This window comes from Labrus bergylta, chromosome 6 (genome assembly GCF_963930695.1).
Source record: "Labrus bergylta chromosome 6, fLabBer1.1, whole genome shotgun sequence".
NCBI classification, from domain to species: domain Eukaryota; kingdom Metazoa; phylum Chordata; class Actinopteri; order Labriformes; family Labridae; genus Labrus; species Labrus bergylta.
The window spans coordinates 23,662,737-23,675,130 of record NC_089200.1 but is presented as its reverse complement, the minus strand read 5'-3'; the positions used below and the strand labels follow the sequence as shown (position 1 = coordinate 23,675,130).

The 12,394-nt window shown below is 42.1% G+C and overlaps 2 protein-coding genes across 3 annotated transcripts in view; one reads left to right on the top strand and one right to left on the bottom strand.

Moving 5' to 3' along the window:
* The window catches only part of szt2 (SZT2 subunit of KICSTOR complex), a 91,713-nt gene extending 82,173 nt beyond the window's left edge, over window positions 1-9,540 (top strand). Inside the window, exons 67-74 of the mRNA XM_065956048.1 lie at window positions 951-1,016; window positions 2,719-2,932; window positions 3,709-3,886; window positions 3,982-4,104; window positions 5,133-5,649; window positions 6,151-6,261; window positions 7,041-7,109; window positions 7,286-9,540. Coding sequence (XP_065812120.1) covers window positions 951-1,016; window positions 2,719-2,932; window positions 3,709-3,886; window positions 3,982-4,104; window positions 5,133-5,649; window positions 6,151-6,261; window positions 7,041-7,109; window positions 7,286-7,429 — 1,422 coding nt within the window. The 3' untranslated portion in view covers window positions 7,430-9,540. The remainder of the gene's footprint in view (window positions 1-950; window positions 1,017-2,718; window positions 2,933-3,708; window positions 3,887-3,981; window positions 4,105-5,132; window positions 5,650-6,150; window positions 6,262-7,040; window positions 7,110-7,285) is intronic.
* hyi (hydroxypyruvate isomerase) overlaps window positions 1-12,394 on the bottom strand; it is a 127,755-nt gene that overhangs the window by 114,190 nt on the left and 1,171 nt on the right. Inside the window, exons 3-8 of one of the 2 annotated variants that reach the window (XR_010666553.1) lie at window positions 12,131-12,245; window positions 11,606-11,684; window positions 11,183-11,232; window positions 11,020-11,089; window positions 10,768-10,902; window positions 10,518-10,684 (exon numbers count right to left, since the gene is read on the bottom strand). Coding sequence is in view for 1 of the 2 variants with exons in the window: in XM_020631892.3 (XP_020487548.1) it covers window positions 10,635-10,684; window positions 10,768-10,902; window positions 11,020-11,089; window positions 11,183-11,232; window positions 11,606-11,684; window positions 12,131-12,245 (499 nt within the window). In the remaining variant the exon portion in view is untranslated. Of the gene's footprint in view, window positions 1-10,376; window positions 10,685-10,767; window positions 10,903-11,019; window positions 11,090-11,182; window positions 11,233-11,605; window positions 11,685-12,130; window positions 12,246-12,394 lie in introns of those variants that run through there. The other variant, XM_020631892.3, reaches the window with a different exon arrangement.

The following is a 12,394-nucleotide window of genomic DNA, read 5'->3' as shown; positions in this document are numbered from 1 at the left end:
GGAATGAGCTGTGCATAAGTGACTTGTTCCACAACTATTTCAGTCACTGATGAGACATCATGACTCCAGTGGACATGTGACTGTATTGATGCCTCCTTTTCTTCCCAAACTAGCCGGTCTGTGACTGTGGAAGGCATCAATCAGGTCAAACCGTTTCCAATTCTTCCTGTGAACGCCATTTGGGCTGTTGTGGTCTCAGTTCTATTGGTAGTGGCTCCGGATCTTTTTTTTTATTTGGTCCAGCACTGCTCTGATATCTGCACATCCCCTCTGTAGCCACCCTTTGAGAAAGAAGCTGGAACACTTTCTCGTTCCTAACGATGCCATCCAGTTCCCTCTGCCCATCCTTTTTACCAATCAGAGGTCGTCCATGGGGCTACTTGCTGACATTCGCAAAAAAGCAAAAACAGCCTTGATATAACTCACTCAAAATCCATATTTGAATATGGCGTATTTTGTGTTTGCTCTTTATTACTGCTGTCACAGGGAAAGGGATGATTCTTTTGACCAATCAACAGACGGCAGAGTGTCTCTCCACCCTCTAGGGTTAGATCATTACGCTTGGCACCCCAACAGAAGGGTAGCAAAAAAATATGACGATACAGATCGGTTATTTTGGTACCATTCCTAACTTTTGACAGTGGAAACCCTGATAAGGACGTACCAAACTGGACCGCTTTAAGGGAAATGGGGCTAAAATGTGACCCGGCCTTTACTGTTCATACTCTAATCTTTGAAGTTCCCTGTCAGAAGATCTCCAATAAGTCGAGTCTTAAATGAGACTCTGATGTGTGTATGTCCAGTGTGCCTCATACATGTGTGTGTTTGTGTATTAAAAAGGTTTGAGGAATGATGTTCTCATTTATTCTTGTAGTACCTTTTTGAGTCTCTCTTTCCATCCATCTGTCTGTGTGTCTGCCTAGTCCCACCACATGTCATCTCTCCATCAGGGCAGCCTCCTCACCAAACCTCGTTGCAAGCCGTTCCCCGATGCCACCCCAGTATCTGACTGTGCGGTATGTCCCAGATATTCTCAAGGGAGGGGTGTATCACTACAATCAGGCTTCACCCCTCCCTGCCACTCTGCTTGCTGCCATCAGTCCTGGTCTCTTCCTTTTTAAATCTTTATGTTTGGGATATGGTCTCTTCAGTAATGAATGGGTTTTTTATTGAAGTGTGCTTTCAAGCTGTTAGTTACCCAGTTGCACCAACATACAGCTTAACAGTTAGAAAGCACCTTAGTAAGGTGGATGTAGGAATTCTTCTTTTTTTATGGATCAGGCCTGAGTCAAGCTCCCATGTGATTTCTTTTCCATCCTTTACTTTCAACAGGCTGTTTGTCTCCATGCTTGCTGGTTTGGGTGCTGTGGGTGTCTCAGCTTATGATTTTTTCTTTTTTTTTAAATATCCACGCAACCACTGTTGTCCCCTTTGCTATTTCTTTGATCATCTCAGTGTAATTCCTCTTTCAACTTTGGTACCTTGGGGATGACTGGAGCTGTTTTCTTTTTCTTCCAGGATTCTATCATCATAAAGTTTGTCTTTGAGTTTCAATGGTTGATAATTCAAATTGTGACTGAAAACTGCTTCAGCTCTGCTAGCCTTAGATGATCACGTTACTGTAAACTCACATTTCATTTCTTTAGACTGAATTGGTTAAAAACTCTTAATTATCAAGATTACTTCATTTAAGGGCTACTTATCAGAACTAAAGAGTGATTATGTGGAGTTACTCAGAATTCAAATAAAGAGCCTCAAAACATTTCTCTGGGGCTCAGATCCCTGGTGTTGGTGTTGGTGTTGGTGTTGTGTTGTTGTTGTTTGGTGAACTGTACACAGGTTTGTATTTGATGCAGGAGAACAACTTTTATATAAACAGTAATGTTTGTTTCTTTGTCTTGTCTTTTATCAACTGTCTTTAATTATTTTCCTTCTTTTGTGACCCTGAATGATTACAGCTTCTCAGATCAATGTAGCCTCTCCTCTCAGTGAGATGGACAGTAGACAAACTGCTGCCCTGAAACTGAACATGACCGTTTCTTCTCATTCTCATCATTATTTCTCCCTCTGTGGCAGAAGAATTATATTCTTATCTCTGTGAACATGATGAGGGTGAGGATGGTTTCTGAGTAAATATTAAGACAGGAAAAGGTGATGATTGATTTCAGCAGTGAGGCAGCTAGCTAAAATATTCTTTGTAGTTTTTCTTGCCTCTTTGATTCCACCATGCTTAAGCGGCAACCGGTCTTGAAAAATGAAGTACATGCAGAAGTACAAAATCCGGTGTCCACTCGAGGCTGGCTCCAGGAACACCAGAAGTCAGATACACACAACAGGCGAAAAAAAACAATTTTTTCAGCATAAATAAACATGTTTACAGCCTGGTGCGAAAAACAAAATAGGTCTGATTAGTTATTGTCATCACTGGCACACACTGTACAGAAGGTGAATTTTTTTAAACATCCACGTTTTGATTTAGAAAACGATACTTGTTATCTATAGTTAGACGCATAGCTGACATGATTGACAGGTGGGCGCAATTTAACGGTTCATCAAGAGGCTTAAAACCCACCTCAGATCCAGCCTGTCTCTAGGTTGACTGAAAGTTAGGCTGAGACAGGATTTGCTGCTGCCGATGACCCTCCAGAAAACGTGTTTTGCTGTGACTGTCCACTCATCAATCTGTGCCTTTGGTGACTGTCCTATTGTCTGTTTTAGCTCTCCATGCTCTTCACGGAGGAGTGCGATAAGGTGCGCGACCTGATGCATGTTCACTCCTTCAGCTACGACTTCCACCTGAGAGTGGTTCACCAGTACTTGGTCGGCTGCCACATGACGCTTAGACAGGGCTACCAGCTCACCGACTTCTTGGACGACTTCATTTCCCATCACCCGGATATTCCCAAGTTTGGCCGCAATCATGTTTTTCAAGGTGACCGAGGCTTACAGTAATATTTAAAGTTATCTTGTAACTACAGATGTTCTAATTCTTACCAAATGATCTTTCAACCCATTTTTTAAAAAGAGCAGGTCTAGGCTGTACTCCTCATTATATATTTGATATGACACCATTGCACGTTGTACTGTTATTAACCCAGAAAAAGTCACTGTTATGAAAGAATCCTCCTTCCCATCTGACCCCCCCACCACCCTAACCAAACAAAGCTTTTTGTCCTGCTACGAGTTGCATGTGTGAAAGACAAAATATCTGAAAATATCAGTCCCTTAATGTCTTAACATGATCTAGAATATTTCAGGAGTGCATGTGTGAAAAGGACTGAAGACACACTCAGCTTGGATCATAGTTGTGGTCACAGGTTTAACAGACCTTGTAACCTGTAGAGGTCAGCACAACAGTACTTATCAAACCTTCATTTTTGATTTTGTTACTGTGTCAGAGCATTTTGTAATTCCACATTCAATACAGGGCTCACTGCACAGAACACTAAAAGAGAGTCTGCAACAGAAATGAGATGAGAAGCAATGAGGTGATATTCTTAAATTTGGTCCCTCTCTGTATCATGTATTTCTGGCTCAACCCCAACTCTCATTTTTTTCCATCCCAGCAAATCTTTCAGAGTATTTGAAGGTTAAAAGACACTGTTCATGTTTTCACATAAAAGGATTCAAAGCACTGTTCCTAGTCAGGAGGATCTAGGATCTCTTGTGTTAACCTTTCTGAGAGTCTCTGATCATTTTGTACATCAGGGAGCTTCTCGATCTCCACGGGGATGATTACCGCTCACCAGCTCTACAACTACATCACTGACCACACCAGCACCTACGGCATGAAGCCCCTTCGCATGTCCAAGGGTCCAGCTACCAATGATAGTAAGAAAGGAACCCCTGACCTACATGAGTATGCACTTGTGGCTCTTTGGAACAGGTAAAAGTATACCAGATCTCTAGAATATTTATGTTCTCCATTACATGGGCTGCTTTATTTTAATATTCTTCTTTTATTATCCTCATTTGTCAAAGTTCTGGCTCTTACAAGGATCTGGAGGGCCTCCACCACCATGATGACTTTGACGTGTCCATGGTTGTGTGCCATAATGCCGCCCCATTTGAGGAGCAGTCAGATGGGGAGAGGCATTTGCTGAGGTAAAAATGATGTCATATTAAAGTCTAATGTCACAGTTTTCATCCTGTCATTGGTGAGCAATGTGTTTGCATGCAAAACACTGAGGGCGTGTTTTTCACTTTTCTAACCTAGGTTGCTTCCTTCAATGCTGAAACTACCGGTACTTGTTGATCAGTATGTTTCGGCCAACATTTGAGATTTCTGTTTCTGACCTGTCTGCATTAGCGGCTGATTTCTGTTAGTATCATTATGAAATTAATATAATAAAGGAGCAATATGTAACTCTGACACTCAGTGTTTAAAATGGGTACTGCAGTCCAAATTCAAAAGCTGTCTCCCCCACCCCTTTCACTCTAGAGGTGATGTGTACGCAGGTTGCCATGTGGTGGACACTGAAGCTTCAGTGTTTATCCAGCTCTGTGTCGGTCTGTAAACCTTTCTGTGTTCTAACCTCTCTCCATTTTTCAAAAACATCTCCAATATTGATCCTAGTTTGAGCACGTTTCTAATCGTGGAGCTTATTAGAAACATGCAGAGGCTTTTAAGGTCGGGTACAATCACTTCTATCTGAACCAGTTCTCTTTCCCGCTTCCACCGCTGCAACACCTGTTGGTTTGCCTTTTGCCTGAAAAACTGAGGGCGTCCAAAACGGCCTTAAACCGCCTACCTTCTCTGGTCCAAACAAATCCAGAGCATTCAGGACCAGAATCTAAACATAGAAGGACATACTGGCTGCTGCATTGGTGTCAGAGAAGCCAGCACTTCAACATAACATGTTTCCTTTATGTCTGATCATACAGTGAGGTCGGTTTATCAGTTAATTCAATAGATATCTTACTGATTGGACCTTTAAGGTTTTAGGTCCAAAAAACATTTGGGTTATGCATGTTTTTTAAAGTAGCCCTAATTATGTTTTTATGTTTCTTTATATCTATTGTAGTTATTTAAGCCTATCCTAAAGAAGGATTAATGATACTGGATAATGAGCTTGATCCAAATAGTGAAGAGTTTCAAACCAATCTGACGTTTCTTATTTACCTGTGTGCAGGTTGCGGTTCTATGTAATCATGACCAGTCAGAGAGAGCTCTTCCCACGCCTCACTGCTGACATGCGCCGTTTCAAGAAGCTTCCTCAGATCCATCGAGAGCCTGGCGAACTGGGTGGCCGGCTTCCCCCGGATCGAGCTGAGGCCGGTGGATCCCATGGTGCTGAACAGGAACTTTGGGAGGAAACATCGTCTGAAGCTGCAGCTGCCTTGGCCCCCTGTTATAGCAATGAGTTTTTCCCTCTGGCAGGTTGTGGGGCAGAGGCTCAGAGGCTGCTGTATCCCTCCCCTCTGTTCCCTCTGCTCAATAATGAGGTAGCATCAGCCCGTAGGCAGATCCAGACCAGTGTGGAGCAGGCCATGGGTCATTGCCGCAGGGATAACCTGTGGAGGAGGCTGTTCCATGGAGAGCATCTGGCACTGGACAAACTGAAGCTGACCAAACTGTCGTTCAGTGAGCTGGAGGAGCTGCTGGAGGCTGTGCAGAGCCGCTCGGTGGGGGAGATCGACCCACAACTGGTAAGATTTCCACTTCAGCCTTTCATTGTCTTACTGTATGCTTGATACAAACAAGGGTAACTCATGTTGGCTTATTACAACCAGGATCTTAGACTACATATTTATTTGTATAAAGTCAAAATAGAGAACTGGCTCTGTTTCCAATGAATCAGAGGGATTAAGGTTCAGTTGAAGTTTCTAAAATAACAATTGAACTTTGAGGCAGAGGTGGTGATTTCAGAAAACTAGCATGATTTTGAAAGTAGCATTCCCTCGTTGCTCTGTTTACACACAACCCCCCTCCCCTCTGTGCTCCCCAAAAGACACATTTTCATTCTTGGCTAGTCTTGTCAAACCATATAATCACACAGGAAGCTCAGGCTTTTAAAAACATGAAGCTCAGCTTGAATGATAATAGTTCTATAAACTGTAGTCGTAGAGAAAGATTTACTATCCAGAGATGATGTAAGCATGAGAGACAGGCAGCTTTGCTTTAAAAGAAGTGTTATGTGTTTCCCGCAGGACTGTTTCCTGACCATGAGTCCAGCTTGGTACCAGAGTCTGATCAAAGTTCTTCTCAACCGCTTCCCTCAGAGCTGCAGACACTTTGACGACAACGGCATTCAATATCTGGTGAGAAGATGTTTTATGTATATATCTGTTCTTTTTTCATGTCAGAGCAATTTAAGCAGAGTAAGACAAGAAGCTAACGTTGCTGGATCAACCAAAGGGGATTTTTAACTGCTTATTGTTTGTTTTTTTTGCTTTTTTTTTTTGATGTGCGAAGTGTCACAGGTCAGTAAAGTAAGCCTCAGCATTTCTGACTTCAGCATGTGAAATACAGGAAACTGTGGGCTCCATATTTAAAGTCTAAAGAAAAGACTCCAGGGGACTCTATCACTAAAATAATGCTACATCTGGGGGTTTTTTTTGGTTATGGCTTTATTATTGTTAAGGGGGCAGCAGTGGCTCAGTGGTAGAGTTGTTGTCTTTCAACCAGAAGGTTGGGGGTTCGATCCCCAGCTCCCGCAGCCACATGTCCTTGACAAGACACTTAACCCCATGTTGCTCTCACTGCTTCGGCATGAGGCCTTTCCTAAAAAAAAAAGTTGGTCCAGGCTTAAAATTCAAAATGGGCTTATTATTTCCCCCAAAAAACTGAATTTCTCAGTTTCAACATTTTTCACAAATGTTTGTCCTTTGTGCAGTTTTGAATCAAATATGGAGTTTCAGTGTTTTGCAGACCGCATTCTGTTTCCATTTACATTTTGCAAAGTGTCGCAACCTTTTTAGAAACAGGGTTTTATTTAAACATTGCTCAAAGTGTAGACTTCTGTGTAAATAATGTTCAGACGTGTGTTATTGAAACTACTGTCAGTATTTCACCATGTGACCTTTTCCACTCAACACAGGCTGTCCTGAACCAGAAGTTCACAGACTGCTTTGTTTTGGTCTTTCTGGACAGCCAAGCTGGAAAAACAGTAAGTTATTACGCTGACATGGACTTTATTAAAGGAAGAATGTGCAACTTTTTGATCCAGTCGATTTCGCCCTGGAGCACCAGCATGAAACCAAAACAAACTTCTGTTTGGAGACACCTCGCCACACTGAATCCTCGGCTCTCTTTAATAATAATTCCATTCTCTTCCTTTAACAGAGTCTTAAGGTTGTGTTTCGTGAGCCGCTGCCGTCGCAGCAGCAACCCAGCAGCAGTCCTCCTCCTCAGCTGGTGTCAATGTACCATCACCTGGAGTCTGTCATCAACACAGCCTGCTATAACCTCTGGACAGGACTGTTATAGAGCAGGTCACAGCTGGACTCGGCACACTTCATAGCCATGTGACTGTAGCATGGAAACAGTCAGCAGTCGAGGTAACCACAGGACAACAAGACGCTTGAAGGAGTTTGTGAAGAGGTAATGACCAGTCTGACAGAGCAAAGCTTCATCTCAAACAGGGATGTTACTGTGCATTGGATGTGTATAATAGACTCTCAGAAGATAAATACCCACCTAAAAGGAAAACTGGTCAGCTCTCAGTATTTAGTCCTCCGTTGTTCTCAGCCTGTTGCTTCTCTCTTGGAATTAGTGATCCGTTAGCCTAAACAGACGCTACACGTTTAATTGTGTTGTTTGGGATATTTGAAAATATTCCAGTATCACCAGTGACAATCACACACTGATCTGCCTTTCAATTATCCAGTAAGATTCAGTAATCCTGACTATGCAGCCGCAGCATGAACAGTACAAAGTGAAAATACTTCTCACAGCTGTTTGTCAGTGTACACCGAGTAAAAGATGGATACATCACAAGTATGTTTCTGTCAATACAAGTCGTTTTTCTCTGTGGTGAAATATGAGGGGAAAAGCTCCTCTCTCACCACGTGTTATAATCTGCCTCTGTAGATGAGTGGACCAGCCACCATTTATAGAGGTTGCCCTAACTTTGGCACAGAACCCCTGCTCTGTTAGGTACGTCGCCTTTAAGAGCTAGAACTGGAGGATGCAAACTGTACTGTGTCTCCTCTGCAGCTAGAGGCAGCAGAGTCAAATGCTTTGGCCACAACATGTGAAACTTTCCCAGTAATGCAGAAAGAATCTCACCAACATTTAATCCAGTACATCCCTGAACGTCTATTAACCTACAGACCCTGCACACACTGGGTTCAGAATAAGTGAAGGAAAACCAAACACGGTTAAAAGGTTATTTTCTTTTATCCCACTTAACGACTCAAATTTAAAGTGCTCAGCGTTGCTATTTGCTAAAGTCAAAGGCGCACTACTTCTTTACCATTTACTGTCAGGAGCATGTTATGCACATCAAAAGGTGAACCTGCATTCACAACACGTTGACACTCTGCTTGTCTCACACACTGGCCTGCAGCAGTGCACCTTATGCCCAGCTACCTCCTCACACCTCTGTGGTACCTGAAGGAGCTCCTTTGGATTCATGCTAACTTTGGCATCGGTCTGTTTTTAGCATCCAAACAGTGGATTCAGTCCCTCGTGGTAATGTGTGGTTTTTTTTTACCTGTCGAGTGGACATACCAATATTTTGTTTTCCACATTAAGGCTTCAAAGTATTTCTGCAGTTTTCTTCATTAATATGTCGAAGTGATCTTGAAGTGTGTGCCTTCTCAAAGCATTGAGCTCCTAATGAAGAGAGAGAGGGAGAGGATGTCAGTGTGCACAGTGCTTAGACTTTAATGCTAAATTTCAGTGTCAAAACGTGTTACCCAACTGCCGTATCAGACGCCCTGAAGTGCCTTTCCCTGTTTAATTTTTTTTCTTTTTAATATTTTCCAAACGTATGACGGGATGCTGTTGTTGTTCCATTAGCTCTGCATAGATGATCTGTTAAAACACTCATCCTTGATGTGTTGCAGTGAAAGTGCCTGACTCAGTTTAGGGAATATCAAAGTAACTGACTTTTTATGAGAACAAAAAGGTTTTGATGACTTACATAATGTAACGCGACATGTAATCAGAGCTGAGTGTTTGCACAATGATGAGCTCTGCGTGTGTTGTGAAACGATGTGGCTGATAATCAGAGCTCATGAGTGTGTGCTGCCCGCCTGATACAAACATGAAGGCTTCATGACCATTACAACCTCCACTAATGTCTTCACTAGACACTCGTAGATTTCTACACATTTTCAATGGAAGGATACCGAATGTGTTTGAGTTTCTTAAGAAGGAAAACGAACGACATGCTGGGCAAACTGCTCAGAGGATTCAGTCTGAATGTGACACACTGGAGATGACGCAAACTGTGAACTGCAATAAAGAAGCCCTCGGCATTTTCACTCTGTAATATAGTCATTGCACTGTTGTTGTTAAATGTATAATATGTATATACAGAACAATTTATACAGTATGTCAAATGCTCAATAAAGCCCTGGGATGAATGAAAAGATTTTGAATCATTTTTGTATTTGGGCATTTTCTATGGATTAAAGTCTTCACAACACATGACTTAAAGGAGCAAACTGTCAGATATCTACTGAATACTTACTATATGATCAGACATTAAGGAAACATACTATGTTGAAGTGCTGGCTTCTCTGACAACAATGCCTCCTTCTAACTTTAGATTCTGGTCCTGAATGGTCTGGATTTGTTAGGTAGGCGGTTTTAAGGCATCCCCACACGGCAGTTTTGGACGCCCCTCAGTTTGTCTGATATGAGACCAGTTATCAGGTCAAACCAACAGGTGTTGCAGCGATGGAAACAATATTGTTTCTAAAGCTAGGATCAATATTGGAGATGCTTTTGAAAAATGGAGAGATGTTAGAACGCAGAAAGGTTTTCAGACCGATGAAGATGCTGGCTAAACACTGAAGCTTCAGTGTCGGGATCATAGCATCCTGCATGAACATGGACTCTGGGGGGGGGGGGGGGGAGGCAGCTCTCTACAATGTTTATCATTTAGACTGCAGTACCTGTTTTAAAAACTAGGTGTCAGTTACATATTGCTCCTTTAACTTTGCTCAAAGCTAGAAAAGATTTTAGCAGTGAACACTAAACAGATAAAGTTATTTTTGTAAGAAATATATATTTTTTAAATGAGTCCTAAGGAATATTAGGGGAAATGTGAATTCTGAGATATTCAACTCGGGAAGAAGATATCATAATATACAATAGTTGAGAGTCAAAGGAATGATTGAACCTGGCTAAGTTCATGTTAGCCACAATGGAAAATATCCGTTATTTAAAAAAAAAAAAAAGAGCCCAAGGTTAAGAAATGGGATTCCTGTCGAACAAGTAAAAACTTTATTCATATTAAAGAGAGAGGACACAACTACAAAGTGCAATTTAATACAAAAATGTTCTCAGAATTCTGAGATTAAAGTCAGAATCCTAAAATAAAATCAGAACCCCCAGAAAACTCTTTCAGTGGACCTAATCCTCTTCCGTAAAAAATAGTGTAGCAAAGTTAAAAAGTACGACAGGCCTGCAGGCAGCACACAGGACAACTCTCTGTAGCGGGACACCACACGTGTGCTCATCACTTTGAGCAGTAATCTTTGATCCAGCCCAGACCTTCCTTTGTTGAGCCTACAGCAAACAGAGATGATTTTGTATCATTACTTCACATGTGCTTCTGTTATTTGTAAAAAAAAATTAAAAAAGGCTCTTACCTGATGGTTTGTATTCACAGCCAATGTATCCCTGGTAGTCGTGTTGTTTTAATGTGTTGAACAGGTAACTGTAGTTCAGCTCTCCAGCAGTGTCAGGCTCGTTCCTACCTGGAACCTGAGCAATCTGCACATGACCTGAAGAAGACACGACGACACTCCTTACAGAGATGGTATGTTTATTACTTCTGGAGGCATTATTCTGTCAAAGACCTGCTTCACTTAATTTTACAAAGAGTTTTAACACTTTCTCACCGATTATTGGGAAATACTTTTCAATGTTTTGTGTGAGGTTTCCATCCATTATTTGCCAGTGAAAGATGTCCTGAAAGAGTTCAGAGATACATTCAGTTAACAGATGAACTTTTGTTCCTCCTCCATATTTTCATGTAAGAATGAAGACTTCCAGGACTCGTACCATCTGCAGCTTGATATTAGGCTTCCCAACCTTCTCCAGTATTGCAGCAGCTGCAGATAAGAAAACAACGATCAGCTGAAAAACAACCGGCGGCACTAGTCAGACGTTGTTTACGTCACAACGGTTTGTTTACTCAACGAGAAGGAACCATCCAAAACATTGTTACTGTGAAGAACATTTCAGCTGTTCTCTAGGTACACAGACCTTCTTCAAGTCATCGACAGCTCCATATCACTAGTATTGAAAAATAAAAACCTTTACATTCCCATACTATGTTTACTGTACCAAAACAGATGTTTACAATACAACAACGTCCCAACAACACTGATGTTGCATTTGTCAGTAGCAGAAACATATCAATGTATCGTTCCTATCACAGTCACAGAGAAAGCTCACTTTAGATTTACTGCTGAACTCTCTTACCCTGATGAGGAGAGTCCAGAAAATACCTGGGATCAGTCACTCTTGTGTTGATTGGTTCAATCATACCACAGATTCCTTCCTAAAAGAAAAACATTCAGCAACGTAAGGATGTGTGAATGAGTGCTTCAAAAGGTGGAGGGTAAATGGGCCTTCACATGTATAGCACTCTACAGTACATGTCACATTCACAGCACACACACGCTGATGGCAGAGGCTCTAATGTAAAGTGCCCATACACACATTCACCCGCAATTTGGGGTTATGTGTCTTGCCCAAGGATGAATCGACATGTGGCTGCAGGAGCTGGGGACAGAACCCCTGACCTTCGACCTGAGAGACGACCGACTCTACCACCGACCCACAGCTAGTAAGAAAGGTTAATGCTGTGTTGATATCAACAGAGAGTGCTGGATATGGCCATGCTGTCTCCACAGTTCAGATTTACTTGATTGCTATATAAGTTTTGATGGTAAGGCTGTGGGACGACGACCCCTTGTCAGTGGATTTATGAAGGGTGTCACCTACCTTTGAGAGGACATCAGCAGCGTAGGTCAGGTTCTGTACAAAAACAGCTTCCATGTCCTTGGCAACCAGTGCTCTGTTGGAGCCCAAAGGAATCCTTCCAGCCATCAAGTGGATCCTGTTCATCACAAGGACCTGTTAGTGTTATCACAACCATAGGGGGTCAACTGGGCTACCCTGGACTCAACCCCACACATGAAGGCAAACTTTCCCAGAGCTATAGAGAGAGGGATCTGAATGAGCTGCTTGTGTTAGTGTCTTTAGACA